The sequence below is a fragment of the Vombatus ursinus genome, unplaced genomic scaffold (assembly GCF_900497805.2).
Source record: "Vombatus ursinus unplaced genomic scaffold, bare-nosed wombat genome assembly UNPS02010193.1, whole genome shotgun sequence".
Classification (NCBI taxonomy): Eukaryota; Metazoa; Chordata; class Mammalia; order Diprotodontia; family Vombatidae; genus Vombatus; species Vombatus ursinus.
In genome coordinates this window covers 5483151-5509833 of record NW_020949971.1, presented here as the reverse complement: position 1 = coordinate 5509833, position 26683 = coordinate 5483151, and the positions used below count along the sequence as shown (strand labels likewise).

Sequence of the window (26683 nt, the reverse complement as noted above, 5' to 3'; positions counted from 1 at the left end):
TCGTTGCTCTCGTTCCGTGGCTGCGCGGGGAGGGGGAGACACGTGGCTTGAGGAAGCCGTTCTCCGCGTTGGCTTTTTTGTGACTGCGCTGAGACGACGAGAGGAGGCGGGGCGTAGCTGAGGGGGTCCGCCTCTGTGACGGCGCGGGGGCGTGGCTTGAGCGGTGTCTCTGCGGCTGCGCAGGGGGCGGGGCTAGCTTCTCCGTGCCCGCGGGGGGCGTGGCTCGGGAAGCGCCGTCTCTGCGGTTGCGCAGGGCTGTTCCGGGGAGCGTTCCGCTGTCTGGTCCTTCCCCTGCGCTCCGCAGCCTGGGGCTCGCGACGTGCTCGGGGCTGGGAGAGCCCGGAGATGGCTCCCCGCGGGTGAGCGTCGGGGCCGGGGCCGGGGCCGGGGGTGGGGAGCCCCGCTGACGTCTCCCTAAGCCCCGAGGTGGGTAGCGCCGACGTTGTTAATTACTCTGTTTTATTGGGGGCAGGGCGCGCCCCTTGCTCCGCCGGGACCCCGGAGACCCCCGGGAGCCTTCGGGGCGTCCTGCCGGCGCCTCCCGGGGGTGGGGGGGGACGGAGGAGCAGCTGTCTGAGCACTCGGGGGCTGAAGGAAGGTGCGCTTATTAAGCGCCACCTGTGTGCGTCCGCGATGCTGGTGCTAGCCGGCCAGACCGTTAGACCCCGTCTGCAAGGAGCCTGCTTACCTTGTGATGCAACCAGTGCAGGGCGGCCAGGGCTGGAGAGGGGGCTCGGGGCCGAGGAATGGCCGGCCGGTGGTGGAGGAGCCGGCCAAAGCCCGCTCACCGTCCGGGGCCCCAGCGTGAGCAGTGGCTGGGTCGGTGGTCCCCTCCCCCCCCCGCCAGGGGAGGGCAGAGCAATCCCGGGCGCTCTGGGAGGACAAGGGTGCTCCCCGAAGTCAGGCCAGGCTGTCTGGTCCCAAGGCTGGAGAAGAGGATGGGAAAGAGAAGGCAAAGCCCGCAGACCTTCGAAGACCTTTGCGTGAGAACGCAGAGACAAAAAGGAGGCTGACCCTCCCGCCAGCAGCTTGCTGCCTCCCCCAAGGGAGACACTTGCACCCCAATAAGAAAGTAAGAAATAGAGGAGCTCCCGGGGGCGCACTGATCGCTGGGGCTGCAGGAGGTAAGAAAGGGCTCCTTAGCCGAGGGGAGGGTGAGCCTTCTAGGCGTGAGGCACAGCCTATGCACAGGCTCAGGAGAAGCCCGGCCTGAGCAGCTGTAAGGTCACTAGTAGCCTTCTAAGGATGATGGTGACTGAGCTGAAATACAGACTCAGTAGTCTGACCTTTTGATTTGGCCTGTTTACAGGAAACCCCCAGAGCAAAGGCCGTGTGGTTTAGGTGAAGAATTCAGAGGAGGTCGTAGGCAGGAGGAACGAGGGAAGGACAGCAGGGCAGCTCCGTGCCCTCCCCTGTACACTGAAGCCAAGAGACGGGGGCGGCCCAGCAGCCCCCTCATATCGGGGCTAGAAGTGACGCCTCCACATTGCAGCAGCACATCAAAATCACGGTGTGGCTGAGACCGACACTGCCAGTGTGAGCCAGGGAAGAGGCAGAGAAGTTGTCCGGGAGTCTTAGGCTCAATGGGCTTCAGGCTTTGTCAGGAAGATGGAGCCCAGAATGGCCCAGCAAACGTCTGCTCTCAGGACTGGGTGCAGGGTTATTATGCTCCTTTTCACTGCAAGCTCTAGGTCCGGGCTTCAGAGGGGTTTGTGAGTCATGACCACTCCACCGTCAGGCAAGCTCAGGTTTGGTTTGGTTGGTTCATAGCATAGCAAAGGGTGGAATCCTGCTCAGGTGGGTCTGTTAGCTTCCTGCCAGCAGGTCACAGGTGCCGACACCCAGTCATTGGGGCACCAAGCTTATAGTCAGAGCCACAGGAGGGGCCAGTGTGGGAAGGTTCCGGAAGAGGAGCTGGGTCGCAGTGGAGGGGACCTGGGTAGAGAATGCATGGCCTGTGAGGAAGAGAAGGAGCAGCTCCAGACAAAATGAAGGCGAGGTCTAAGGGGAAAGACGAGAAGTTCTCCTTGGAACCTGCCGCGTGGGAGATGAGAACTTACATAACTCACTGAAGTTTGCAAAGCATTTGAGCTGTGTGTTCTTATTTGTGCCTGTCAAGCACCAGTGTGGGATGGGGAGCTCAGTCACCCTGGTTCAGAATCAGAAGCCTCTAGATCCAGAACTTGGACTTAAATCTTATTTCTCTCATCTGTTCTCCAGTTTCTCAGAACATCCTCACGTAGCTGATAAATGCTCATTGACCAGCTGACGTCCTCAAACTGTGGGCTTAAGGGTGGCCTGGGCTCTGCTTGGTTCAGCAGGGTGGCTTCTGCACTGGGTGGGCCCGGCTCTGGCTGGCATCCTGTTTAGTCAGGACATCACCCTCGGGATGTCGTCAGTCCTCTTGGAGAATGAAAGCATTGAAACAACGTGAGACTCATTTACCAGTTAACAAAATGGGGTTTCCTTTGTCATAAAATGCTGCCCCACTTAAATTGGGCAGACTGTGTCCTCCTGCATGTGGAATCCTGGCTAGTTAGCAGGGCCAGGTGTGGTCACTCACCCGACCTTGGGACATCCACCTCTGCCAGGCTGCCAAGGGTGAGGGGCTCTGGCTTCAGGGTAACCCTTTTATGCCCTTAGGGGACCAGGAAGCCGCGTTAGTGTGCTCAGAGGACGCTAGGCACAGCTTAAGCCTTCACTCCCTGGACCAATGTCATCACTTTTCAGGGAAAAACTCTCCTAACTTGTGATGGGGGGAAATCGTAGTAGACTTTGATTCTATTATGACCTATGAGGGTCCTTCCAACTCCCAGGTAATTGATCCTATGAATGATGCTATTCAGATTAACTTCTATAATTCAGAGCAAAGATTAAAGCATATAGATGTATGAAAATATAGATCTATCACTCTGTCTCTCTGTTTACACATAGGTAAATATGTAGATATTTATCTAGTCGTGGCCAGTGTGGGAATTTGTTTTGCTTAAGTATACGTATTTATAATGGATGTTAACTCCTATACTTCCATAGAAACATGATTCCAAGTTTTATGTATTGATTTGAAAAGGGCAGATGCAAGTAGTCTCATCTTGTATGATTCTCTCCTCCTGTGAATTCCCCAGGGTATCTTCAGAGCACAGCTGAGGCCTTCTGTGCCTTTTACTGTTGCCTAGCTAAGCTATTGCCTCTTATCCATGAACTTTGGTCCGTGACTGACCCCTTGCTAGGTGACTGGCTCCTGCTTCCTTTTTTGGCCACATGTGGCTTTTACTGTGTCTTTTGTTGCCGTTTCTTGTAGTCGGTCACCAGTGGAGACGTCTCATAGCCTCCCTACACTGAGCACATCTCTTTCCGCTGACTTTTGGGTTATTTGCAGTTTGGATTCTTCTGAGAGAATGAGATTTATTTGTGATTCACAGCCCTGAAGCATCACTGGGAATGTTAAGGTCTAAAGAGGGTCTGAGGCATTAGAGAGCAGGTTTAGACTGCTCAGAAGCACCATATAGTTTTCCCATGTGATCTAACCCAGTCTCTTTCGCTTGTTCATTTCTGGGCCTAACTCAGCTCACATTAAAAATCAAACAAACAAAACCTCAGAATTTAATTGGGATTAATGTAAAGTCCTGCAGTTAGTTTTTTTTTTTTTTAATCAATGGCACAAGACCAAGATGAGGGGACATGTCATTGGAAAAGACTGCAAGCTCAGTACGAGTCACCTGCCAAAACATATAATGTGATTAGCAATACTGAATCTCAAACAAGGGGGGTGGTAGTCCCACACATGCCAATGCTGCCTTACCAACTGCCTCATGGACGACCCTCTCTATCTTCCCTAACCTGCTGATCTTCCAGGCTTCTCTTTCCGGGAAGGCACTACCATCCCGCTCATCATAACAGTTGTTAACGTTGGGCTTGTCATGGACTCTTCCTCTCCCTCCCCCACCCCATGCCCAATCAGTGACTGAGTCTTGTTGATTCTGCCTCTGCAGTATCTCTCCTATCCTCCTCCTTTCCCAACCACCAAATCTGTCTGGGCATCAGAGCTCACCTATTGCTGGCAGTAGCCTCTGAATTGGTTTCCCTGTTTCCAGTCACCAATCCATGGCACACCACTGCCAGGATAATCTTCTAAAGCACGGCTCTGACCATTTCAATTTCCTGCCCAAGATTTTCCATTGGCTGCCAGTATTGTCTCTAGGATTAGATGCATACTTCTCACTTGGGCATTTAAAGTCCGTCATATTGTGGCTCCTTTCCAGATTAATTTCATATATCTTCCCCTAATAGACTTACACTCCAGCCTCCTTGACCTGTTCCCTATCTTGCCATTCCAGAGGGTAGGGTCAATCATGACTTCAGAAGACTGATGCCCCAGTGCCTCTCAGTTGAGGGTTAGAGGACAGTAGCTGCTGAATAAAGCATGTTTTGGAAACTGCTAATATGTTATTTATTCTGCTTGACTAGATTACCAGTAAGACATTTTAAAAGGAAAAAAAAACCCTACATCATTCCATCTTTCACCCCCATTCATGGAATGCCCTCCTTCCTTACCTCCTCTTCAAACCCCCAGCCACCTTCAGAACTCAGGGTCACCTTCTTAGGGGTGATGAGGACAACTCTCCTAGCTGTCCATGCTCTCTGCCTCAAATTGTGTTCTGTTAACTTACGTTTGAAATTGTCTTATGCCCCCGCAAACTACAGTGTCCTTCAGGGCAGGAACTATTTGCCATTTTGTTCTTGATTCTGTCCCTGGCGCCCAGCACATAATAAGCCTGTAATAAACACTGAGTTAGACTGATGTGACCTCCAGTCCTGGGGCCCACATTGACATGCTGAACTGCACATCAGGACAGCAAGAGGACTCTAAACCATGCCATACACAGATTGGTTCAAGGAAATGGGAGTTTAGCTTTGAAAAGAGGAGATTCCCAGGGATTTTTGAAGAGATGTCTCATGAAAGAAGGATTAGGTTTGAGCCATTCTCCCTGGGAGGGCAGAACAAATACCGGTGAAGGGATGTTACAAGGAGACAGATTTCAGCCAAGCCTGCAGAAATATGAAAACTTTCTAAAATGGCAGCTCTGAGGGAGTGAGGTCCCCCTTCCTGGAGGTCTTCAGAGGAGACTAGAGAGGACCACTTGTGGGGAGATCCAGCCTCTTGTTTTTGTGTACTTGGGCCCTCCCTGGGGGACAAGGAGGTTTCATTTTTGTATCCCCTCTGTAGTAAGCACTTGGTCATAATTTGGAGAATCACTGAAGTCACAGGACCTGAGTTCAAATTCTGACTCTAATGGTTATTACCAGTAGGTCACTGACCCTCCCTGGGCCCTAGTTTTTTCGTTTATAAAAATAGCAGATTAGACTAGATGTCTCTGAGGTCTCCTTCAGCTCTATTTGAGTTTCTGTAGCCCCTGGTCCTCATTCCAACATAAAGAAAACTGGCCTTGCAGCGAAGTCTGCATTCATTTAGGAGTGCGTGGGCCACGCCCTCCCTTCCCTGGAAGACCTGCCTTCAAGCCTGCCTCAGACGTACTGGCTGGATGTCTGCTCAGAGAAGATGCTGTCCCGAACCAATAGAGGGAGTGTCTTCATCTGGAGTTACCGATATTAATGATATCCTAGGCATAGTCGTTAGCCTGACATTGAAGTTCATTTACTCTAAGTCATGGGAAATTCAGGGATGCCCTGGCAGTCCTGGCACACTTTGGCCTGATGCTGGATTAAAGCTGCTTCTTGTACCGTTTGACTTTGAGCTCCCAGAGTCCTCCTTGCGTGTTGGAAGATACTGCTGGGGAGTATAACTTTCTCCCTTTGGAATTCCTTTTAGCTGCTGCCTTTTAAGTTAAGAAAACATTCACAGTGGGAACCTCAGAGATGGGGGAGCAGAACTTTGCAGAAGGGCTGTTCAGCTGGCACCAGGGAAGCTCTGCGGCAGGATAGCTGGCTGAGACCTTGCAGAGCTGGCTGGGGAAGACTTGTCTGCCATCTCCAGTTCTCCTATTCCAAGGGTTGTGAAGTGGAATTCGTAAACTCAGAGCCCAGGGCAGCATCAGCATCAGCTGGGAAGTCAGCCACCTTAGAAAGCATCCTTTGTAATGAGAGTAATGGGTAGGAGGTGGAAGGCAAGACAGAGTCCTGATAGGGGCTTTTTCCAGGCAAGCCTCACTAACAGAGGATGAAAGGGGATGCAGGGAGCCCAGCAGTATTTAGCAGTTTCTAGCTTACCCAGAACCTTTCCCCCTTTTACTTGCCCAAGGAGTCTTTAAATAGAAGTTGATGGTTATGGACTGAGAAGACTAATTGTTCTGTTTGAGGGCTACAGAAAGTAATCCCTTTACCTTGCCAGACTTTAGTTTCTATCTGTAAAAGGATCATATTGGCACTAGGTGGTCTCTAAACCCCGTTAGAGAGCTTCATTAAGCATTTTCCAAAACTAGTGAATGAGATTTGGGAAGGGGAAGGAAAGGGTGGTCACATGCCTTCCTAAAAGGCAAGCAGTGGAGGGGAGCCAGCATGGGGGACTGGCTGGCATGGTGGAGGGAGTGTGGCCACCTGAAGGTCACTCACTGCTCCTGGGTATTGTGACTCACTCTCAGTTATGTCCCATCTCCCCAGAATTTACTTGTCTCAGACGACTACATTTAAAAAAAAAAATGTGGCGGATGCTGACTTTGAGGTCAGTTCAACATTCCATGAGCAGTGATGCACCCTCAGCTTTTGAGGAGAAAATGGTGCCTCCTCTCATCCCTTATATGGGAGCATCTTATTTGTCATGGGATCGTAGGATTTAGAGCTTGAAGGGACCTTGAAGGCCATCTTGTCTGCCTGGAAACTTGGGATCCAGAGAGGGGAAGGACTAAGTGGTTTGTCATTTCCTTCTCCAGCTCATTTAACAGATGAAGAAACCGAGGCAAACAGCTAGTAAGTGTGTGAGGTCAGATTTGAACTCATGAAGAGGAGTCAGTCTGACCTCAGGCCTGCATTCTATGTACTTTGCCACCTAGCTGTCCTGTTCATCAGACTGCTTGAATCCAGATTAACTGCTTCGGACCGGCCCTCCCTCTGTATATATAAGACATTGCGACTGTTCAGCTGAAATCCGTTTAATCGTAGAGGCTGTATGAAGTGCCTGTCTGGTGTAGATGGAGGTCACTTGTTTGCTATCTTGTCTAGGTCCGTTTGGGCGGTGCCTGCCCCCGTAGGCAGGATTTGTGTATGATAGAATCTCTAACAAACCATCACCTTGAGTAGCCTCAACTCACACTATCTTGGAACTTGCCACATGACCAGCCTTAGGGCAGACTAGAAAGTTGGCAGTATTTGTTTTGTGGGGCTCAGGACTCCTGCCATTGCACTCCACTGGCCACTGATTGTGAGGTGCCCCTGGAAAGGGCACTGGCTCTGGGTGGGGATGGGGTTCAAATTTGCTATTTTAGTACCCCCCAAATGAGTCAGGGTAACTCAGGTTTGTTTCCAGTTCTTGGACGCTACAAAAAGACTGCTATAAATATTTTTGTACATATGGGTTGTCTTTTTTAATCTCTTTGGGGTGTAGTTCTATTAATGATATCACTGGTCAGAGGGTATGCACAGTAGAATGACTTGTGGCTTGGTTCCAGATTATTTTCCAAAATGACTGACCCAGTTCGTAGCTCCCCAAACAGCACAATAACGTGCCTGGCTTCCCACAGCCCCACCAAAAATTCCCACTTTCCTTTTTAAAAATCTCTGCCTCTCCGATTATTGTTTTAATTTTCATTTCTCTAATCATTAGCAGTAATTCAGAGCATTTTTTTCATCTCACCATTGATTGCGTGGATGTCTTCCTCTGAAAACTGCCTCTTCCTATTCTTTGATCTTTGCTGATCCCCTGCCTTTTTTAGGGGAAAGGTAGTATAAGGGGGAGGGACCTTTCAGTCTAACTGCCGAGGTTCCTCGGTGCCACTCCTAACACTGGATAGACAGACAAATGAAACAGTTCCTGCCTTCAAGGACATTGTGTTGGGTGACCTTATGTTCTGCTTTTGGTTAGATCAGTACGAGCTGTAGATTGAACTTCTCTGGCTGTTTTATGTTTGTGAAGCTTTGGTGTTTAGTCCTTGGAAGGGCACCAGTTTTTGCTGTCTGATTCAGTTTCAACATTGCCCAGCAGTCCTTTCCTCCTTTGTTATCCCATCCCCTTTTCTTAGAAGGGCAGTAGTAATAATACATTTAATATTATTTTGGAAAGGCAACATGTCACTGTGCGCTGGAGTCAGGAAGACCTAGGTTCACTAGCCATGGATGCTGGAAGTTCAGGATGCAGATCTTACCTTTTGACTCTTTATTAGCTATGTGCCTGTGGGCAAGTCATTTACAAGTATTAATACTATCCATACATGTGCATTGTATCACAGTTATTTGTATATATTTCCTCTCTGAGCCTGAGGCTACTTTCTGAGACTAAATTGTAGATCCATGGCCACCTGACTCAGTGGGTTCCTACGTTGCCCCAGCGCCCTTGATTTTTTAAAAATTTTCCTGATCGGAAGGTTGGCCACCAGATATTAAAACCTTCTTGGCCACAGTAACATCCAAAGGCTGCTTACTAAGCCATAGTGGAGTTTGGATTTGTATTGGGAGAGAGGATCCTAACAGGTCCTAGTCAGTGAGATACTTGGGATGGAGAAAGTAAGGACCATTTGGGCCATAATTCCTGAGACTGGGGATGGGGAACAAACCAAAAACGGCACTCTGTGTTTTAAAATAAGCCAAAGTGTGTTCCCAGAAAGGGGCCAGGGGACTTTATATTCTTTTTATATTTGTAATTGGAGGCCCCACCTGGAGAACTTTGAAGTGTGTTCAGCCCTGGTGGTCTGGAGGAGCAGTGGGGCCAGACATTCACCTGGGACAGCATTGGGCCTTCCAGGGAACTTCCAGTTCACCCTGACTCATTTAGGCCCGTCCGCACTCAACATCACCTCGAGCAGGTGAGAGGCTGCAGACCAGTCTGGTGTTGAACAGCGCTCACCCAAAGACATATTTTTCTTGAATCCAGCCTGGATTCTTGACCAGCTGTGTGGGCAGTCTGACCTGTCCAAGCCTTGGGGAACTCTTCCACTTAGACTTGTCTTCGTGGAGGAGGGAGGGGACCATGAGCCTTTGTCCCTTCCTGGTGAGCCCCATAGGATTGCTCTTGCCAAGCGTCCTCCACTGCCTGTTAATCATCTGCTCTTGGCTTTCCAGGATTACCTGGTACAAGCTGCTGGGGGAGTAGCCAGAGAAAAGACCACCCAGAGCCCCCTAGATGTGGAGTCAGCCCCACTCGGCACACCGAACCTTAGTCCTTCATGGAGACCAGCTCCCAGCCGGAATGGCCGTGGAGGAGGTCGGCTTCCCGATGGGCACCTGGCAGAAGGCTATGGCAGGACGTGGACTGCAGAGACAACAGCTGGTAGGAAGTCTCGGCCTCTATCTCTCCTCCTGGACAGTGCAGCATGGCGAGAATGCGGAGGAGGAAGCTTTGGGCATCCTGCCTGTGCATCACAGTGGCCTCCTTCCTCCTCATTTCATTCCAGGTACTGCAGATGAGGTGGATTATGGGGTCTTTGATCTCTAAGTGCTTTACCTAAGTCTTTTTTGTTTGTTTGTTTTTTGTTTTGGCTAGGCAGTGGGGTTAAGTGACTTGCCCAGGGTCACACAGCGAGTAAGTGTTATGTGTCTGAGGCCGGATTTGAACTCAGGGCCTCCTGAATCCAGGGCTGGTGCTCTATCCACTGCACCGCCTAGCTGCCCCAGCTTTACCTAAGTCTTCAAATGAGCCCCTGCCATCTCTTCCTTCCCACTTCTTCATATTTTTCATGTTTATGTGTCGTTGGGTTGCTTTTTTTCTCCAGAGATGTGATTTTGTCAGTGTAGGGAGCTCCTCTCCCAATGCAGGGGGCATCTTCTTGGGTGACCCGGGGCACCAGGTGGGTAAGTGATTTGCCCGAGGTCATAACAGACAATCTATGGTACAGATGGAACTTTAGCCCTGCTCTTCTCTGCCCTGATGCCAGCTCTTATCCACTGTACCAAGTGTCCTCCCCCTTGTGTCATTGTGTGTTAGAATAGTGTGTGTGTGTGTGTGTGTGTGTGTGTGTGGTCCTCCTGTTAGATGGAGGTGGGGGGACAAGGTACTGGGTCTTCTCTCAGCCCCTGGGGTACACGGTAGGTACTTAATGAATGTAATGTTACACTTCAGGAATCTGATGCGGGGAAAGGAGAGAGGATGAATCTTGTCATCTTCATTTGATAGAAGGAAATCCAGGCTTTTTGGGCACATCTGCTAGAAAATAAAGCCGATCAGACTGAGATCCTGAGTTCAGGACCAGGCTGGAGGCCGACAGCCACAAAAGCCCATCTCCCTTTCCCATTGGAGTCTTTCCCACCAAGTATGGCCGGCCTGCCTGCAGCCCTGGCTTCTGTTCCGGAAGATGGCAAGATGCCAGGAATGGGCTTGCCAGGGGCAAACATGGTGTTTGGAAAAGCAGTAAAAGAGCTAATTAATGTTAATTGTATGCTTGGTTAAGAGCAGATCCTGGGGGAATAGTGATGTCCGGTCTCTGGGGCTCCTAGGTGCATAGCCAATACAGCCACACAACCTGTCTAGAATTATTTAATATAAATTGTTAGAACTTAACCATGGAGCCAAAGATTTTTACCAGAATGGACGAGCCATGTGTGTCACGTTGGAAAAAGCGCTGGATTTGGAGCCAGAGAATTTCATCTCAAGTCTCACTTGCTATTGGTGAGACCGTGGATGAGACATGTCACCTCCCCAGGCCTCAGTTTCCTCGTATCTCAAATGAGGGGGATGGACTCAGTGACCCAAGGTCACTACTGCCCTCCAGCTGTGACCCCCCTTAATCTGGTGGTGGTCCCTCCTTCTCCATTTCCCACCCCCTGCTAAGTACTCCAAGCTTCTCTTAGTGATCACTAAAAAATTGACAGAGAAATAGCCCTGTCTGCCCTCCTCTTCGTCTTCATCCTACATTCTGAATCCTCTCTTGCTGTTAAATCCTCAGAAACCCTCATTGCTGGCTGAGTCAGTTCCTTGGCCTATATTTGGCAACATTCCAGCCTTAGCTCATACCATTCTCCTCCTAGCACCTTAATATGTGCCGGGGTGGGGAACCTGCGGCCTCGAGGCCACAATTGGCCTTCTAGGTCCTTGGGTGTGCATTTAGGGTTATTTTATTAAAGGGATATGTTCTGTGAAGTTTGGATTCAGTCAATCGAGGACCTTGGGGGACACATGTGACCTCCAGGCCACAGGTTCCCCAACCCTGGGTAAGCCCTTCTGTTAGATGCTGAGGAAAAGAAAGAAAGATAAGTAAGGCACCCGTTTTGGCCCTCAAGTAGTTTACAGTGAAATAGTGGAGATGATGTATATGCAAATAACTGTAATACAATGCACATATGTGGTACGATTCATTGTATGATTTAAAGATCTTTCCTTCCCTGTCCTCCAGTATGCTGTGGGTACAATGCATATAAAAAGGTTTACTGTTGCCATTACATTGTTATCTAACTCTTAAAATCTGTGCCGTGTGGGAGCAATGTCCTGATCCCAGGCCCCCATCCATGTCTGGCTGGTTCTCCTTAAAAAGTATTGAAACCATCCTGGAGATGTCCTTGCTTTGGGGACTGGCGGCCAGGGCTGTGAAGTCACACACGTGCTGGTTTTCAGACCGCAGCCACCTGGGCGCGCCCAGCAGACTCCCCAGCTGCAGTGGGAGCTTGGCCAGGCACCTCTGCTGCTGCCGTGGTCCCAGCTGGTTTTCTGCCCCTCCTGGGGCTGGCACACCTCTTGGCTCAAAGAGGAGCCTGGGGGTTGTGTTTTATCTCCTTTTTATTCCTGTACTGTGTCTTTCAGCCTCAGTGATTAAAGCCGTCTTAATTGGATTTTAAGTCTGATTTCATGGCTCACAGACGTGATGGACGTAACTGTCCACTCCGTGGCTGGTGAATCTGCCTCTTTGCCTTTTCTTGGCTTCGGAGTCCTGAGCTATAAGATGAAGATGTCACACTACATGCTGCCCACGAGCTTCCCAATTCTCTGATCTTGCAACGAAGGGAGCAGGGCATTGGCCCGAAGTCCAGCCAGCCTCCTCAGCTTGGAGAAAACCCAGTGAAATGCTCTATCTGTCTGGATCCGTTAGGGCAGTCTATTGTAGCTCAGCATTTCCAAAGCTTGTTTGGCTCAGAAATTCTCTTGGGCTTGAAATATATTGAAAGAATCTCTAAATGCTAATGTAAGGAATCCTGGGATATGAACCACCTCTTTGATAAAGAGACAGTCATGAAATTTGGGGGCAAAATTTTTTTTAAATGATCTAGCATTTATTAAGCACTTAGCACAATGTCTGGGACATGTTGAGAACTTAGTAAATGCCAATTGACTGACTTACTATGGGCTAAGCGCTGGAGATACAAAAGAAAAAAGTGTGCTGTCCCTGCCCACAAGGAGAATACATTCTAATGGAGCTGCTTGATTCCCCGTTCTTTGTATCCCCAGAGCTTCACACATAGTAAGCCCGTAATAAATGCTCCTGGTCATGTACTTCCATGAGCGGAGACAGCATGAGTACAACGTAGGCTTGGGAGGATGAATGCTGGGCGCAACGGTGGAGGTGTCGGTAAAGGGTTAGCGTCGAGCCAGGGATTCCAGGAGGCAGAGCTGAGCAGAGGATGCACCCCAGGCATGGGGTCCCACCCGTGCCCACCAGGCAGGAGATGAGCGGGTGTGTGCAGGGCGGGATCAGAGGAGTTTCAGGCTTCCCACTGGCCAAATGTCATCAGTATGTTCAAAACTTGTCATTTCATAGTTACTATGGAAAGAAAAATGGCGAGCTTCATTATTTCTCCTCAAGCCGTTCTTCACATAACACAGAACCAGGTTGTGAAGAATGCAGTTTGGGAAATTCTGGTATAGATGCCCAGACGGACTTCTTAAGTGCCTCCTATGTGTACTTACAAATTTCAGTCCTCACAACAGCACTGGAAAGTGGGCGATGTTATTATTCCTATTTTACACATGAGGAAACTGGAGCAGATGAAGGTGAACTGACATGCCCAGGGTCACACAACCAGTAAGGGTCTGGATTTGAACTCGAGTCCTTCTGACTCCAGGCCAGCGAGGTGCCTAGCAGGCTCTGCTGCTTTGTGTCTGTGGTCTTGGGTAAGTCCTCGGTTTCTTTGGACTTTGTCTACTTTTTCATAAACGCCACAGATCCCGTTCCTTGCTGTGACTGCTTTAGAAGGTTGGGAGGAAGGTCAGATCTAGAAGAGGCTGTTGAGGTCTTCTGGCCAGTCCCTTCATTTCACAGATGAGGAAACTGAGGCTCAGAGATGGGGCGCGACCTGAATTCAGGCCCTCGAACTCCAAGCCCAGCAGCGTTTCCCCTCTGGCAGAGGATTGTAATTGTGACCTGTCATTATACCAATAGTGGTATTACTCCATTCACCTCCCTTATTCACGGTGGGAGCTGCAGATGGCCTTTGAGTATCTGAGAGGAGAAGGAGTGCTTGGCCCGGAGCGGAGCGGGGCAGCTTGAGCTCGGGGAGGGCGAAGCTCCTTTGAAATGACCACCAGGTCCCTGGCTTAGGAAACAGAACAGCTGCAGCCTCCTTGCTCCACTTCTCACTGGACTCTGGGCAAATCCTTGACCTCCCTCAATCTCGGTTTCTTGGTTTTTTCCCCTGCCCCAGCACAGTAGAAGCTACCTTGGCCATGGGGGCCAAGTCATGTTCCAAGAGTCTGGTATCCTTTGGGCACTCTAGAGCTCCTTCCCAGGATGCCAGGCGGCGGATCTAAGAGGAACAGGACCTCCTTTTTCTCCCCAAGAAAAGATACATGGGTTGAATCTTAGCTCTGCTATTTAATCAGGTAGTCATCGTCAAGCCTTTGGTAAGTGCTCCTTGTGAACCAGGCACTGGGGTTACAAATACAAACTAAATGACCTTGGGCAAGTCACAGAACTTCCCTGGACTAGAAAATGACCTCTAAAGTTCAGTTTGATAGGCATTTATTAAGCGCCTGCTGTGTTCTAAGTGCTGGGGATACAGATGAGAAAAAGATGGTCCCTGCCCTTGAGGAGCCTACATTCCAATGGGGGCAGACAAGATAACCCACAAAAGAAGCTACAGAGTGAGGGTGGGTGGTGACCAGGGGTACCCGGTGCAGGGGCATTCTGAGGTTCATAGAGGGGTAGTCTCTTCTCTATCCAGAATCCCTAATCCTGAATGGAAAAAGCCTAGAATGTGATGCTTAAGGTTGTTGGAGAGGGCATGCTTGTTTACGTGTGGTTTGGACTCAAATAAGACCATTTCCAAGGTAGATTTTGTGACTCTCTACATTCCCCCATGATGGAGAAAAAGGGAGATGTAAAGCAATGAAGGAGATAGTCCTGCATTCTTTCAGACAGGTCTTCCAGGGGAAAGGTCGCTAAAACAGGTGGGAGATGGGCACGTGTTAGCCCAGTGATCCGACAGAGATGATGCCCTTAGTCTTTGGGAGCCAGCTTGGAGTAGTGGGAAGAGGGCTAGACTTGGAGGCAGGAAGACCCTGGCTCACCCCTCACCTCTGACCCCTCACCCCTCACACTTACTGCTGAGTGACTCTGGGCACATTGCTTAACCTTAGCGAGACTGTTTCTCATTTTAAGGGGATAGTGCTTTTTGTAGTACCTGGCTCGCAGGATTGTTGTAAAAGCCCTAATAAGTTCATGTATTCAGAGTACTTGGCCAACCTTGGATTGTCATGTAGGTTGAAGCTATTATTACTTTTCCCCAGGTGGTCAGTGAGCTTGGCAAATTTGAAAGGCCGAAGATAGAAAGCTCCAATCTGAAAGACGGGCAGCAGAAGCCTGAAGAAGCCACCAGACATCTGCGTCCATTCCTCAAGAAAGGACTGCACCAGAGCAAGCAGAAGGTCGCCAAGGCAGACAGCTATCCCATCATGCTCTGGTGGTCCCCGCTGACCGGGGAATCGGGAAGGTTAGGTCACTGTGGAGCGGACACTTGCTTTTTCACCATCAACCGGAGCTACCAGCACCACCATCTGACCAAAGCGTTCCTCTTCTATGGTAAGTATTGGGTTTGCCTCTTTTTTCTTTTTTGCTTCTTTATCACTCGTTTTTCAGGGATCAGCTATGTGCCAACCCCACTCCTCCAGAGGAGGAGTTTCTAGAACCACCTTGACTGAGTTGTGGCTGATCTGGTGTCCCCTCATTTAGGCCCTCAGGTGCTGAAAGTCAAGGCACTTGGGTCTGCCTAGTGTTGACTGAACCCTTGTCCACTCACTGCACAGGGAGTAGAGACAGGAACGCCTCTACCCTCTCCCTTTGGCGTAGATCGACGTGAATTAAATACCTGTGGGAGCTAGGTAGTCACTGCAGACTGCACTTCAGCAATGTGAACGGCTGCAGTCAATTCAGATAGCCGTCCTTAACCTGTGGATGCTTCTGAGACAGCCAGGAGACTTTTGTCTCAGCCATAGCTGTTTGCCGTGGACATTAGCCAAACATACTTGGACTACTGAATTAGTCGGAGGCAGAAAAATAAAATTTTAGATCATCAGCTTGTCTCTGACTTCCTAGGTGTGGGAACTCTTTTCACTAGTGCTGAGTTCATCCCATCTATGACTTCGGAGCTAAGGCTTAGGTTTGCCACAAGCTCACTGTGGTCAGTTCCCAGGGTCACATAGCTACAAGTGTCAGAGGCTAGATTTGAACTGAGGTGTCAGGGATGCCGAGCCCAGAACTGTCTCTGATGCCACGCTGACTCTTTATAATGACGAGATAAGGGTCGAAATAACTTTTGTTCATTGTCTTCTTGAAAGGCCGCGGGGGCCAAGTCATGTTCCAAGAGTCTGGCATCCTTTGGGCACTCTAGAGCAAGTTAACCTGTGGTCTGGGAGTTTGTTTTGAAAAATATTTTTGGTAGTTTTCTTTCATTATTACTGGTTTCCTCCTTAATCCTATGTAATCTATGCATTTAAAATTACTATGTCTGGGAAGTAGGCTTCATGAGGCTGCCTCAGACGGTTCAGAGCTCTGGCCTAAGGAGGGGCCTGAGGCGCCTTTGGGGCGTGAAGCGGCCACCAGGTCCCTGGCTTAGGAAACAGAACAGTTGCAGCCTCCTTGCTCCACTTCTCACTGGACTCTGGGCAAATCCTTGACCTCCCTCAATCTCGGTTTCTTGGTTTTTTCCCCTGCCCCAGCACAGTAAAGCTACCTTAATACATTAAAAAAAATTTTTTTAAATTCTGAAGTTAAACACCAAATAAAATGAGCATTTTTAAGTACATAGAACAGAGAAAGAAGATTGTATATGAAACTGTGAATTTCTTTTTAAATATAGTATAGTAAATATAGTAAATTCAGCTTATAACTCTCAAAGCTGTGCTGCTTATCTGTGATTCTTTCTGGATATCTTTCTCTTCTCTCTGTACATTTTAAAAAAATGCTCCAGTGACCCTCTTTAATTTCTTTTCTTTTGCCCACACTGTCACTAAACTTCTTCCCGCCTTCCCTCCATTAGGGGGAAAAAAAAACCCAAAAAGCAAAACAGAACCCTTGTAACAAAAACATGGAATAAAACAAAACAAAATCCACCATTGGCTGTGTCTGAAAATCCATGTCTTACTCTGCCTTTTGAGTCCATCCCCTCTCTCTCAGAAGGTGGGATGCCTGCTTCATCACTGGCCCTCTGCCCTTGGCGTTGCTGGCTGTATTGATCGGAGTTCTTAAGCCTTTCAAAGTTCCGTTAGATTGTGATTCCCTTGAGGGCAGGGAATGTCCTTGCTTCTTTTTGCCCCCAGTGCTTAGCACTATACCTGGCAAATAGTAGGCACTTAATAAATGTTTATTGATTGATTATTTGTCTTTATAAGGTGGTTGTCATTATGAAAATTGTTATCCTGGTTTTACCAAGAAGCTGCCGCTTGCACAGCAGCCACACCCAGCAAAACTGTCCTGACACACAGGTTCAACCACAGTGGGGGTAACCCACAGGCCTCAGACCCATTGAGTTAGGGGGATGTCTGTTTACCTCAAACATGTGAAGACTTCCCCTGCTGGAATGGGCAGATGAGAACAATTTGTGCCAACAGCCACGAAGGGGGCTGAAGCGGATGCCGTAGAGAGCTCAGAGCTTGGTCTCACATGGAAGACACCGACGTCATCGTCCACTGTATCCTGGGCCATCACTAGTCATCCAGACCTTGGTCCTGCCGCTGGAGGAGAGCGAGGCTGGTGTCTTTGCCCAGCTCTGCCTCACTCACACTGATTCACGAGCAAGTCAAGACATCCTGCCATGATGGCATCGGTCCTCTTTGAAAACAACGGAGGAAGAACAACTCCATGCAGATCTTCCCGGGTTCCTCTGAAACCTGCTCTTTCACCATTTCTTCTAGTAAAAACCATCTTCCGTTGCATTGGCGTACTCTCATTTGTGCAGCTGTTCACCAAGTGACAGGCCCCCTTAGGTTACAGTTCTTCACCGCTAAAAATGAGCTGCTAGAAATAGTTTTCTAACATATGGCTCCTTTTCTTCCTTCTTTAATCTCTTTGAGGCATAGGCCTATTAATGATGTCACTTGGTCAGAGGTATGCACAGTGTAGTGACTTTGGGCGTGTAGTTCCAAGTTGCTTTCCAGAAGAACCGGACCTATTCACAGCTTGCCCAGCATTGTATCAGTGTGCCTATTTTTCCACAGTCTCCCCAACAATTGTCGCTTTCCTTTTGTCATCTTTGTCAGTTTAGTAGGCAACTTGAACTTGTCTAATTATTAGTAATTTAAAGCATTTTAGAAAATATTTATTGATAGCTTAGATTTCTCGCTTTGAAAACTACCTGTTCATGTCCTTCAACTAATTTTTTTTTGTTGGAGAATGGCTCTTGTGGTTATAAATTTGAATCAGTCTCTTCTATATCTTGGATATCAGACCTTCATCAGAGAAAGTTGTTTTGAAGATTTTTCCCCCCAATTAAATAGGGGCAGCTAAATAGCACCGTGATTGGAGTGCCGGTCCTCCTGGAGTCAGGAAAACTCATCTTTGTGAGTTCAAATTTGGCCTTAGACACTTATTAACTTTGTGACCCTGGGCAAGTCATTTAATCCTGTTTGCCTCAGTTTCTTCATCTGTAAAACTAGCTGAAGAAGGAAATGGCGAACTACTCCAGTATCTCTGCCAAGAAAATCGCAAATGGGGTCATGAAGAGTTGGACGTGACAGAAATGACTGGACAACAATTGGTTTTCAAAATTTTTTTTTAAATTTATGTATTAAAAATTGTATTGTCTTCTGGGATCTTTTCTAAGATTTGTTGTTAATTTTTTCCTTGTCCATTTATGCCAAAGACAGGTTCTTTATTACTCTTCCAATCAGTGAATGATGTGACCTTTTATATCCAAGTCATGTATCTTTTGGAATTTATCTTTGGTTTATGATGTTAGATGTTGGTCCAAACCTAATTTCTGCCGGATGGTTTTCCAGTTTCTGGGCAATTTTTTGTTCAATGATGAGTCCTTACCCCATCCAGTGGCTGGTGTCTTTGGGTTTATCAAACGCTGAGCTGTTAGGTTTATTGGCATCAATATGATCTACACCTCCTCTGTTCCACTTATCAGCCTCTCTGTTTTTTGTCCAGGACCAAGTTATTTGGATGATTACTGCTTTGTAGCCTTTCTTCCCAGTTTTTTCATTATTTTACTTGAGATGCTAAACTTTTTGTTTCTTCAGATGAGTTTGCTTTTTTTCTTTCTAGATCTGTAAAGTAAGCCTTTGTTAATGTGTACTGCATAAGTCAATTAATTTAGGTAGTATTATCATTTTTATTATGTTGGCACAGCCTACCCATGTGCATTTAATATTTCTTTACGTATTTAGGTCTGTATTTCAGAATGTTTTCTGTTTTATTCATCTAGTTTCTGAGTAGAGAAGTAAACTCCCAAGTATTTAATACATTCTTTAGTTATTTTGAATGGAATTTCTCTATCTCTTCCTGATTTGTTTTGTCGATAATATATAAAAATGCTGATGGACTGAGATGGATGTATTATATCCTTCAGTGTTGCTGAAGTTATTAATTATTCTCAGTTAATTTTAGCTGAATCTCTATAGTCTTTAAGTAAACCATTATGTCTTCTGCAAAGTGGGATGCTTTTGTTTCCTTTCTGCCTGTGCTAATTTCCTCAATTTCTTCTTCTTGTCTTATTGCTATGGCCACCGTTTCTAGCACTGTATCAAATAGTAGTGGCAATAATGGGTATCTTTGCTTTCCCCTGATATTAGAGGTCTTCACTACATATAATGCTGACTCTTGGTTTTAGAGAGATACTCTTTACCATATTAAGGAAAAGTCCATTTATTCCTATGCTTTCTAGGGTTTACAATAAAAATGACCTGTTTGTTTTTTGAAAGATTAAATTCAGATCTGCATCGGTAGAAGGAGTTTTCTTATCTCAGAATTCTGTCTATCAAAGAAACCGAAGGTAAAACAAAAAAGATCACATTCATTGCAGTAAAACTGCCGCTGTACCCGTGGGAACGCGGTGGCGTGTGAATTCTTCTTTCCCAGTCACACAGGTAGGAAGCAGTCGCCGCGTCCAGAGTCGCTGCCTGCGCATCACTGTGCTTCTCTGCGGAATCCGAAGAAGCGCCAGCAGTTTTGTTGTTGACTCCTTCCGTCAAGTCTGACTCTCCGTGGCTCCATCTGGGGTTTTCTTGGCAAAAATCCGGGCGCAGTTTGCCATTTCCTCCTGGTAATGGTGGCTGACGTTTTAAGAGCACGTTTAGTTTGCGGAGCGTTTTACAGAATGATCTTATTTGATTTGGTGACAGCCAGTCGGTGAACATTCATTAAGTCCCTGCTCTGTAGCAGTACCATGATGCGTTTACCTGAGATCTCACCTTCTGTTATCCTGCCTTCCTCACACTGGGAACCAGATTTATATGTTAACATTTTTTGATTTACTTTTTGTTTTTTCTGCTTAAAGATTTGTGACCGTTGTGCCCATTTAGCTCACTCCGATGGTCTGGGAAGGAGGAACAGAGATGTGGCTGGGACGGTGCCGCCGAAAGCCCCAGCGTTGTCCGGCTTGACCCCGCGTGTCATTTGGGATCCCTCCGAGGCTCAGGTTCCATTGTGTGCTGCTTGTCTTTTCCAGGCACTGACTTCAGCATAGACAGCCTGCCCCTGCCGCGGAAGGTCCACCACGACTGGGCCCTCTTTCACGAAGAGTCGCCCAAGAACAACTACAAGCTCTTCCACGAGCCCGTCATCACCTTGTTCAACCACACGGCCACCTTCAGCCGCCATTCCCACCTGCCGTTAACCACTCAGTATCTGGAAGGCGTGGACGCCCTCAAGTCCACCAGGTACATGGTTCCTCTGCACACCAAGAACAGCCTGCGGCAGCGCCTGGCCCCGCTGGCGTACGTGCAGTCTGACTGCGACCCGCCCTCGGACCGCGACAGCTACGTGCGGGAGCTGATGAGTCACATCCAAGTGGACTCTTACGGCGAGTGTCTGCGCAACCGAGATCTCCCTCCGCAGCTGAAGAACCCGGCTTCCATGGACGACGACGGCTTCTACCGGGTCCTCGCGCAGTATAAGTTCATCCTGGCGTTCGAGAACGCCGTCTGCGACGACTACATCACCGAGAAGTTCTGGCGACCCCTGAAGCTGGGCGTGGTCCCCGTCTACTATGGCTCGCCCAGCATTGCCGACTGGCTGCCCAGCAACAAGAGCGCCGTTCTGGTCAAGGGGTTTTCTCACCCGCGGGAGCTGGCAGGCTTCATCAAGCAGCTGGATAACAACGACGAGGAATACGAGGCCTACATAGAGTGGAAGCTGAGGGGCGAGATCTCCAACCGCCACCTGCTCACGGCCTTGAAGGAGCGCGGGTGGGGCGTGCAGGACATCACCCAGGACAACTACATTGATGCCTTTGAGTGCATGGTGTGTAGCAAGGTGTGGGAAAACATCAGGCTGCAGGAGAAGGTAAGCTAATGGGGAGCTGGGGAGATGGGCCCTTCTGCCCATGCAGAAGACCGGGGCGGGTTTGTGGACTCTCAGCTGGAAGGGTGGGTCCTGCCATTGCGGCCCTGGGCTCTGGGCTAGAAGGTCTGCAGAAGGTGAGACCTGCATGTGTCGGGGGAGTTCCCTCGATCAGTGAAGTTACTGTGCCGGTCCTTGTGCCTAAGTGAGAGAGCCTGACTCATTTCTCCAGGGTCACGTAGCTGCTCTGACGTAGCCGACTATAAGCCAATGCAGCCCTGGGCTGCCGTGACTGGCCGAGGGTCCGGGACCCCAGCAGGGGCAGTGGTGGGAGACAGTGAGAAGGAGACTTCAGATGTTGGTGCTGGCTCTAGCTGCCTGCGAGACCTGGGACGGGTCCCCTGTCCTCACTGGACAGCCTTGTTTGTGTCATCTGTGAAACGAGGGGTTGGATAAGATGATGTGGCTGTAAATCTTGATCTGTAAACGTGGAGTGGAGTGGTGAGATCTGGACACCGCATTTTCAGATGGATGTGTCACACTGGAGCATTCCAGCAGAGAGAAGGAAGCCGGGATGGGGAGGGTCCTGCAGGGTTATTAGCATGCTCATTCTGGAAAGTGGAGATTTGGGAGGGAGGGAGCAGAGTTCTCATCAGGGGCTTAGAAGGCCGCCATGTGGAAGAAGATATTCTGCTGGGCCGAGGGTGGCAGAACTGGGAGCAGGGGTGGACGTGGCAGAGAAGCAGTCGCCTCCATGGGACCGAATACGGGAGACCTTCTTCAGAATGAGAGCCGCCCAAGAAGGAAAGAGGCAGCCTCTGGAGGGCTTCTGCACGTCGTCTGGGGCGCTGTGTCTGTGCAGGGGTCAGGTGGGTCAGAGGGAACCTCCGACGTCCTTTCCACTTCGGACGTTCGGCTACCCTGGGAGGCTGCCGGCCATCGCAGTGTCTATGGGGCAGGCCTGTGCTGTCCACAGCGTCATCAGCATTCTTTAGGGATGTCCCACAAGAGAGATGGAGATCTCCTTCCTGCCTTCTGAGGGCAGGGCAGTGGAAAACCCACCCGGCCCTCCCTTGTCCCTCAGTGCCCTTTCACTTCCCGCTGGCTCTGATAGAGTTCCTGGTGGGCGCGAGAGCGTATACTTGTGCTTACATGCCTACACATACAGAGCAATGCCATGTACATGTTTGTGCATATATGTGTATGTTTGTACATACAGTATGTGCTTTCATTTTTTATACTTGTGTTGTTTATATTTATAGGCACCTAGGTGGTGTAGGGGAGGGAGCAGTAAACTTGGAGACAGGAAGACCCGAGTTCAAATGCAGTGTCAGACATTTACTAGCTGGGACCCTGGGCGAGTCATTGACCACCATCTGCCTCGGTGCCTTCATCTGCCAAATGGGGATAGTGACAGCACTTCCCGTGAGATGCTCTTTCTCAAGCACGTGCCACGTGCATGCTAGCCATCATTACTCCTCTTCCCCCTCGGAGGGTGAGCTCCTGGAGGGCAGCTGTGGCTTCATGCGTCCTCGCCACCTGACGTGGTGTCCAGCGCCTGGCAGGCTCCTCATCGAGCCTTGGCCTGTTACTCTGCACTCACCCGGATTACGTCGGGTATTTAGGAGGAAGGAAGAATGCACCAAGGAAGACAGCAGCGAGAAGCTTGTCTTCCTCATCCAAATCCTGTAAACTATGAAAAACGATGAGACACGTTTGTGTGGGCTGTGGTTTACAAATACTTTTCTAGAGTAATTTCATTTGAATCTTATAACTGTCCTGTGAGGTAAGAAGTGGATGGACCTAATTTTTATCCCCATTTTACAGATAGGAAAACCGAGACTCGGGTAAATGATTTGCCTAAGATCATACAATTAAGAACTACTGAAGCTAATGAATGGACTTCATCTTTCTCCAGAATCGTTCAGTTCTGTCTTCAGAATTTTATTTCATTTCTTGATGCCCTCCGCCACTCTTACTTAGAACAGTGGGTGTGTGGACGTAGAGCTGGAAAGGACCTTAGTACATAGAATGTCAGAACTGGAAGAAACCTTGTAAAATTTCAAAGCTGTGGGAGACCTTAGACATAGCCCAGTCTGACCGTGTCGTTTTGTACAGAAGCAGGAGGAGGGACTTCCCCGTGCAGACACCTGGGAGGCTTGCTCTTCTTTTGCCTTTTCCCTGATGCAGCGCTGCTTTGGGGGAGGGGGCCGGGGGTTCCTCTCTCCTTCCCTGTCCCCATTGGCAGTCTTACGTTGGACCATCTCTCCTACTAGGAGACTGGCTTAGGGTCCAGCTGCAAAGTTGCATCGAGCTGAGGAGAGGAGCAGGTCCAGGGAGCCCAGCAAAAGGGCTTGACCCACAGTTTCAGAACCCCAGAGGGGGATCAACCTGAGGACGTTGTGAGAAGACAAGACGTGAGAGCCCAGCAGTCGCCAGAGGTGTGAGCTGCCTTGGCCGAGTACGTTCCCTCCACATATGCCTCCCTACTTGTGTACTCCGTGTGTGGACCCACTTATGCTCTGTGTATTTGTGGTACTCTTCCTGGTGTTCTGTTTCAATGCCTTTCTTTTGATCTCATTGTTTCAACTGGCAGACTATTGAAGGTAAACCCATTTATGGGGGCTCATGAGTGAGAGCCCACAGAGTACTGTGGACCTGGGGGAGCTGTCTCCTGGGGAATCCAGTGGACAGTTGTAAGTTTGGAGAAGAGGGCAAGCATTCTGCTTAGAAGGAAATCTGGGGCCAGGTTTTCCTGCAAATTAGACAATTTCCAGCTTAAGCAATTTACAACTCACAATTTATAGTAATACTGAAGAGAGTAGATGAGTCTGTTGCAATGATCAGAGTACATAATTTTCATTAATGTACTTTGAGTTATTTATCAAGAGGAACAATAGATGTAGCAGACCTTCCTTGTGCCGAAATAAAGATGTACCTACTCTTCGTTTGGTCAGCAGTAAAGAAGATGCCACCTCTGTTGGCTGAGTGGTTGATAAACTCTGCTCTGTTGATCTGGAAGGTTTGCAGCTCAGAGGAACTTGAAGAAGGCAGGTCCTTTGCCACCTTGCCAGTCACGTGGCCCCCAGCTTCCCTTTTCTGGGGAGTGACTGCCATGCCATTCTTCTGTCACCCAGCAGTGCAGCCTCAGGGCCATCTTTTTTCTCTTCCTCTCCTTTATCCATCCTCCCACAGTGTGGTTCTGCCTCTACTGTATACCATCTCCTCTCCTTCCCATGGCCACCCCCTCATCCTGCACCATTACAAGGCCTCCTTTTTGGTCTCCCTGCCCCTCCCTTCTTTGATCTGCCCTCCACACTGCTGCCAAATTGGTGATCCTGAACCTCAGCTCCGACTGTGGCGTGCCCCTGCTCATCTTCTTTGTGTTCTCCTCCCTCCATATCTTTGCTCAGGCTGTGCCCTAGGCCCAGAATGCACTCCCTCCCTCCCTCCCTCCCTCTCTTAATTGAATTTCACCCTGTCCTTAAAGCCCACCCTTGTGCTCCCTGTTCCAGGCAGCTTCCCTCTGTGTCCCCAAGGCTGAGGACTTCCTCCCTCTTCCTCCAGGCCTCATGTAGCCTTTTGTTTTCTAATTGTAATGGACTTTTTATCATGTAATGTGAAGTATATCTCTCTGTTGTGGTTGTTTAATTCTAGGGCAGGGACCATGACTCGAAGCATTCAGTAGATGCTTAATATAAGAGGGCTGGGGTCATGTTAGGGTAGAAAGAACACAGAACACAGTCCCTGAAGTCAGGCGACCTGGGTTCAAGCCCAAATTTTGCCCTGTGTGACTGTGGACAAGTCATTTTTTTCCACTTCCCGCTGAGCCTGAGTTTCTTCATCTGTAAAATGGGGCTAAATGACTCAGCCTGTCTATGACTCGAGGCTGATGTGAACATCAGAGGAGACAGTCTGGTGCTCCATGAAAAGCCCTGGCCCAGAGTGGCTCTTGGCAAACACAGCCTGTTTCTAAGGTATGTCGATCTCCCTCGAGGTGATGCGGTAGAGAGGATAAAAGGCCAAGAGTGGAGACAGAAAGACCTGGGTTCAAATGCCACCTTTGACATTTGCCGTGTGTGACCTTGGGCAAGTCCCTTCACCCTCCTTGGCTACAGTCAGCTCCCTGGGAATTATCTGTCCTTGTTGGTGGACCAGCACTAGGGAAGTCATCCGTGCCCCACATCAGATGTTGGATGCTGATTTGATTTTAAAGAGCCAGTGCCATAGAAGGCAAGTGTGTTGACTGGCTTCAAATCCCCGGTCTGATGTCTCTGACCTCGGGGGCCTTAAGTCTCTTCCCTCCCAGGGCCTCCACTTCTTACCTGTAAAACGAGAGGCTACAGCAGGGCGCTGTTTTCCAGTTTCTGAAGACTCTTCCAGCCAGAGATCCGTGGGCCTCTTTATATCGTTTTTCTAGCTTTATTCTGAGCTTAGTTATTCTGACCGCCAAAGACAATCAGGAAAAAGATTAAAATATGGATCTATAGACCCCCAAATGCTAAATATATTTATAATTTGTTAAAATACATATAAATATGTGTGCACATTTATATGTAAATATAAATACTTATATATAAAATATATAAGTAACAATATATAAATAGTCATAAATATTAATATACAAGTATTATGTGTGCATGTATGTGTATATGTTTAAATAAAACTATAGTGTTGGCTTCTGTGTCCCCTTTTTAATATATTTCTTATTTATATTTAAAAAGATTGATTTTTTTCTTCTATCTACCTTTTTCTGAATTTTGTTACTATTTGTATTGGATTTTTGTGTGTGGTTGCGCTGTGACATGCTGCCTTTATGTAGTTCATAGTTACTATTAAACGACCACCTCAGAATTCGTGAAATCTGGTTGTGGTTTGGAAAATTAGATGTTTGCGTTGAAGTCCACGTCTAGGGCTCCCTGTTCCAGGAAGCTTTCCTGCATGTCCTCTAGACTGGGAGCATCCTCCCTTTTCCTCTTTGTTTTTTAGCGCTTTGTCTAACTTTTTGTAGCCTTTTTAAAAGACACTGGACTCAGAGATTGAGTGGGAAGCAGGAGAGGGCCTCCTTCTGCAGGTAGCTTGCCTTGCCTTGGGCTTATTCATCACTTGCCTTTCTCTTCCTTCTCCTCTGCTTCTTAGGGCTTCCTCCCTAGGAGGTGGAATGCAGATGTGACGCACCTGAGCTGCCCCAAACCCCAGGCTTTTGCCTTCCCCATCCCAGCTCTGCAGTGGACCTCTCTTCGGGAGATGTGGATCCCGAGCTTTGAGCAGTCCAAGAAGGAAGCCCGAGCCCTGAGGCAGTTGGTGGAGAGGAATCAGAATTTCACCGCCCAAGAGTTTTGGACTCTGGTGTTCAAAGACTGACTTCCAAAACTCATCCATTTAGAGCGACCGGACATCCTTCCTAGCTTTCGGCCCGACCCAGACGTGAGCCACAGAATTGATGGTGTTTGCCTCGTGGGTGTGGGATGCTGCTCTCTCGGTTGCCTTAATGACATTGTAGATCAGCAATGATAAGAAAGTGGTTTGTTGACTTCTCCTCTAGGATAGGCATTAATTGGTGCAGTACTCACACTGAGTCCTATCGAATAATTCCCACGAAGTCTTCTTAGAGTTCACCCGTATATTTTTATATTAAAAAAGGATTTCTTGTA

General features: G+C 48.6%; 1 protein-coding gene across 4 annotated transcripts; it reads left to right on the top strand.

The window, feature by feature from the left end:
- Nucleotides 1–262: 262 nt before the first annotated feature.
- On the top strand, nt 263–26683 carry FUT10 (fucosyltransferase 10). Of its 4 annotated transcripts, XR_003568384.1 has the most exons (6): nt 263–359; nt 9229–9560; nt 14819–15110; nt 20197–21032; nt 23306–23490; nt 26169–26258. XR_003568384.1 is itself a non-coding variant. In XM_027853708.1 (5 exons), exons 2-5 carry the CDS (start codon nt 9480–9482, stop codon nt 26391–26393), a joined length of 1434 nt encoding a protein of 477 aa, XP_027709509.1. In that variant the 5' UTR covers nt 263–359; nt 9229–9479; the 3' UTR covers nt 26394–26683. The 4 variants fall into 4 exon arrangements, 3 of the variants coding, with proteins under 3 accessions (XP_027709509.1, XP_027709511.1, XP_027709510.1); XM_027853708.1 differs by lacking the exon at nt 23306–23490 and having other exon boundaries at nt 26169–26683; XM_027853710.1 differs by lacking the exon at nt 26169–26258 and having other exon boundaries at nt 23306–25571.

Coding starts and splice junctions, on each gene's coding strand:
- FUT10 (XM_027853708.1), top strand. CDS start 9,480: ATGGCGAGAATGCGGAGGAGGAAGCTTTGGGCATCCTGCCTGTGCATC. Junction 9,561..14,818: donor TCCTCCTCATTTCATTCCAG/GTACTGCAGATG, acceptor ACTTTTCCCCAG/GTGGTCAGTGAGCTTGGCAA. Junction 15,111..20,196: donor CAAAGCGTTCCTCTTCTATG/GTAAGTATTGGG, acceptor TGTCTTTTCCAG/GCACTGACTTCAGCATAGAC.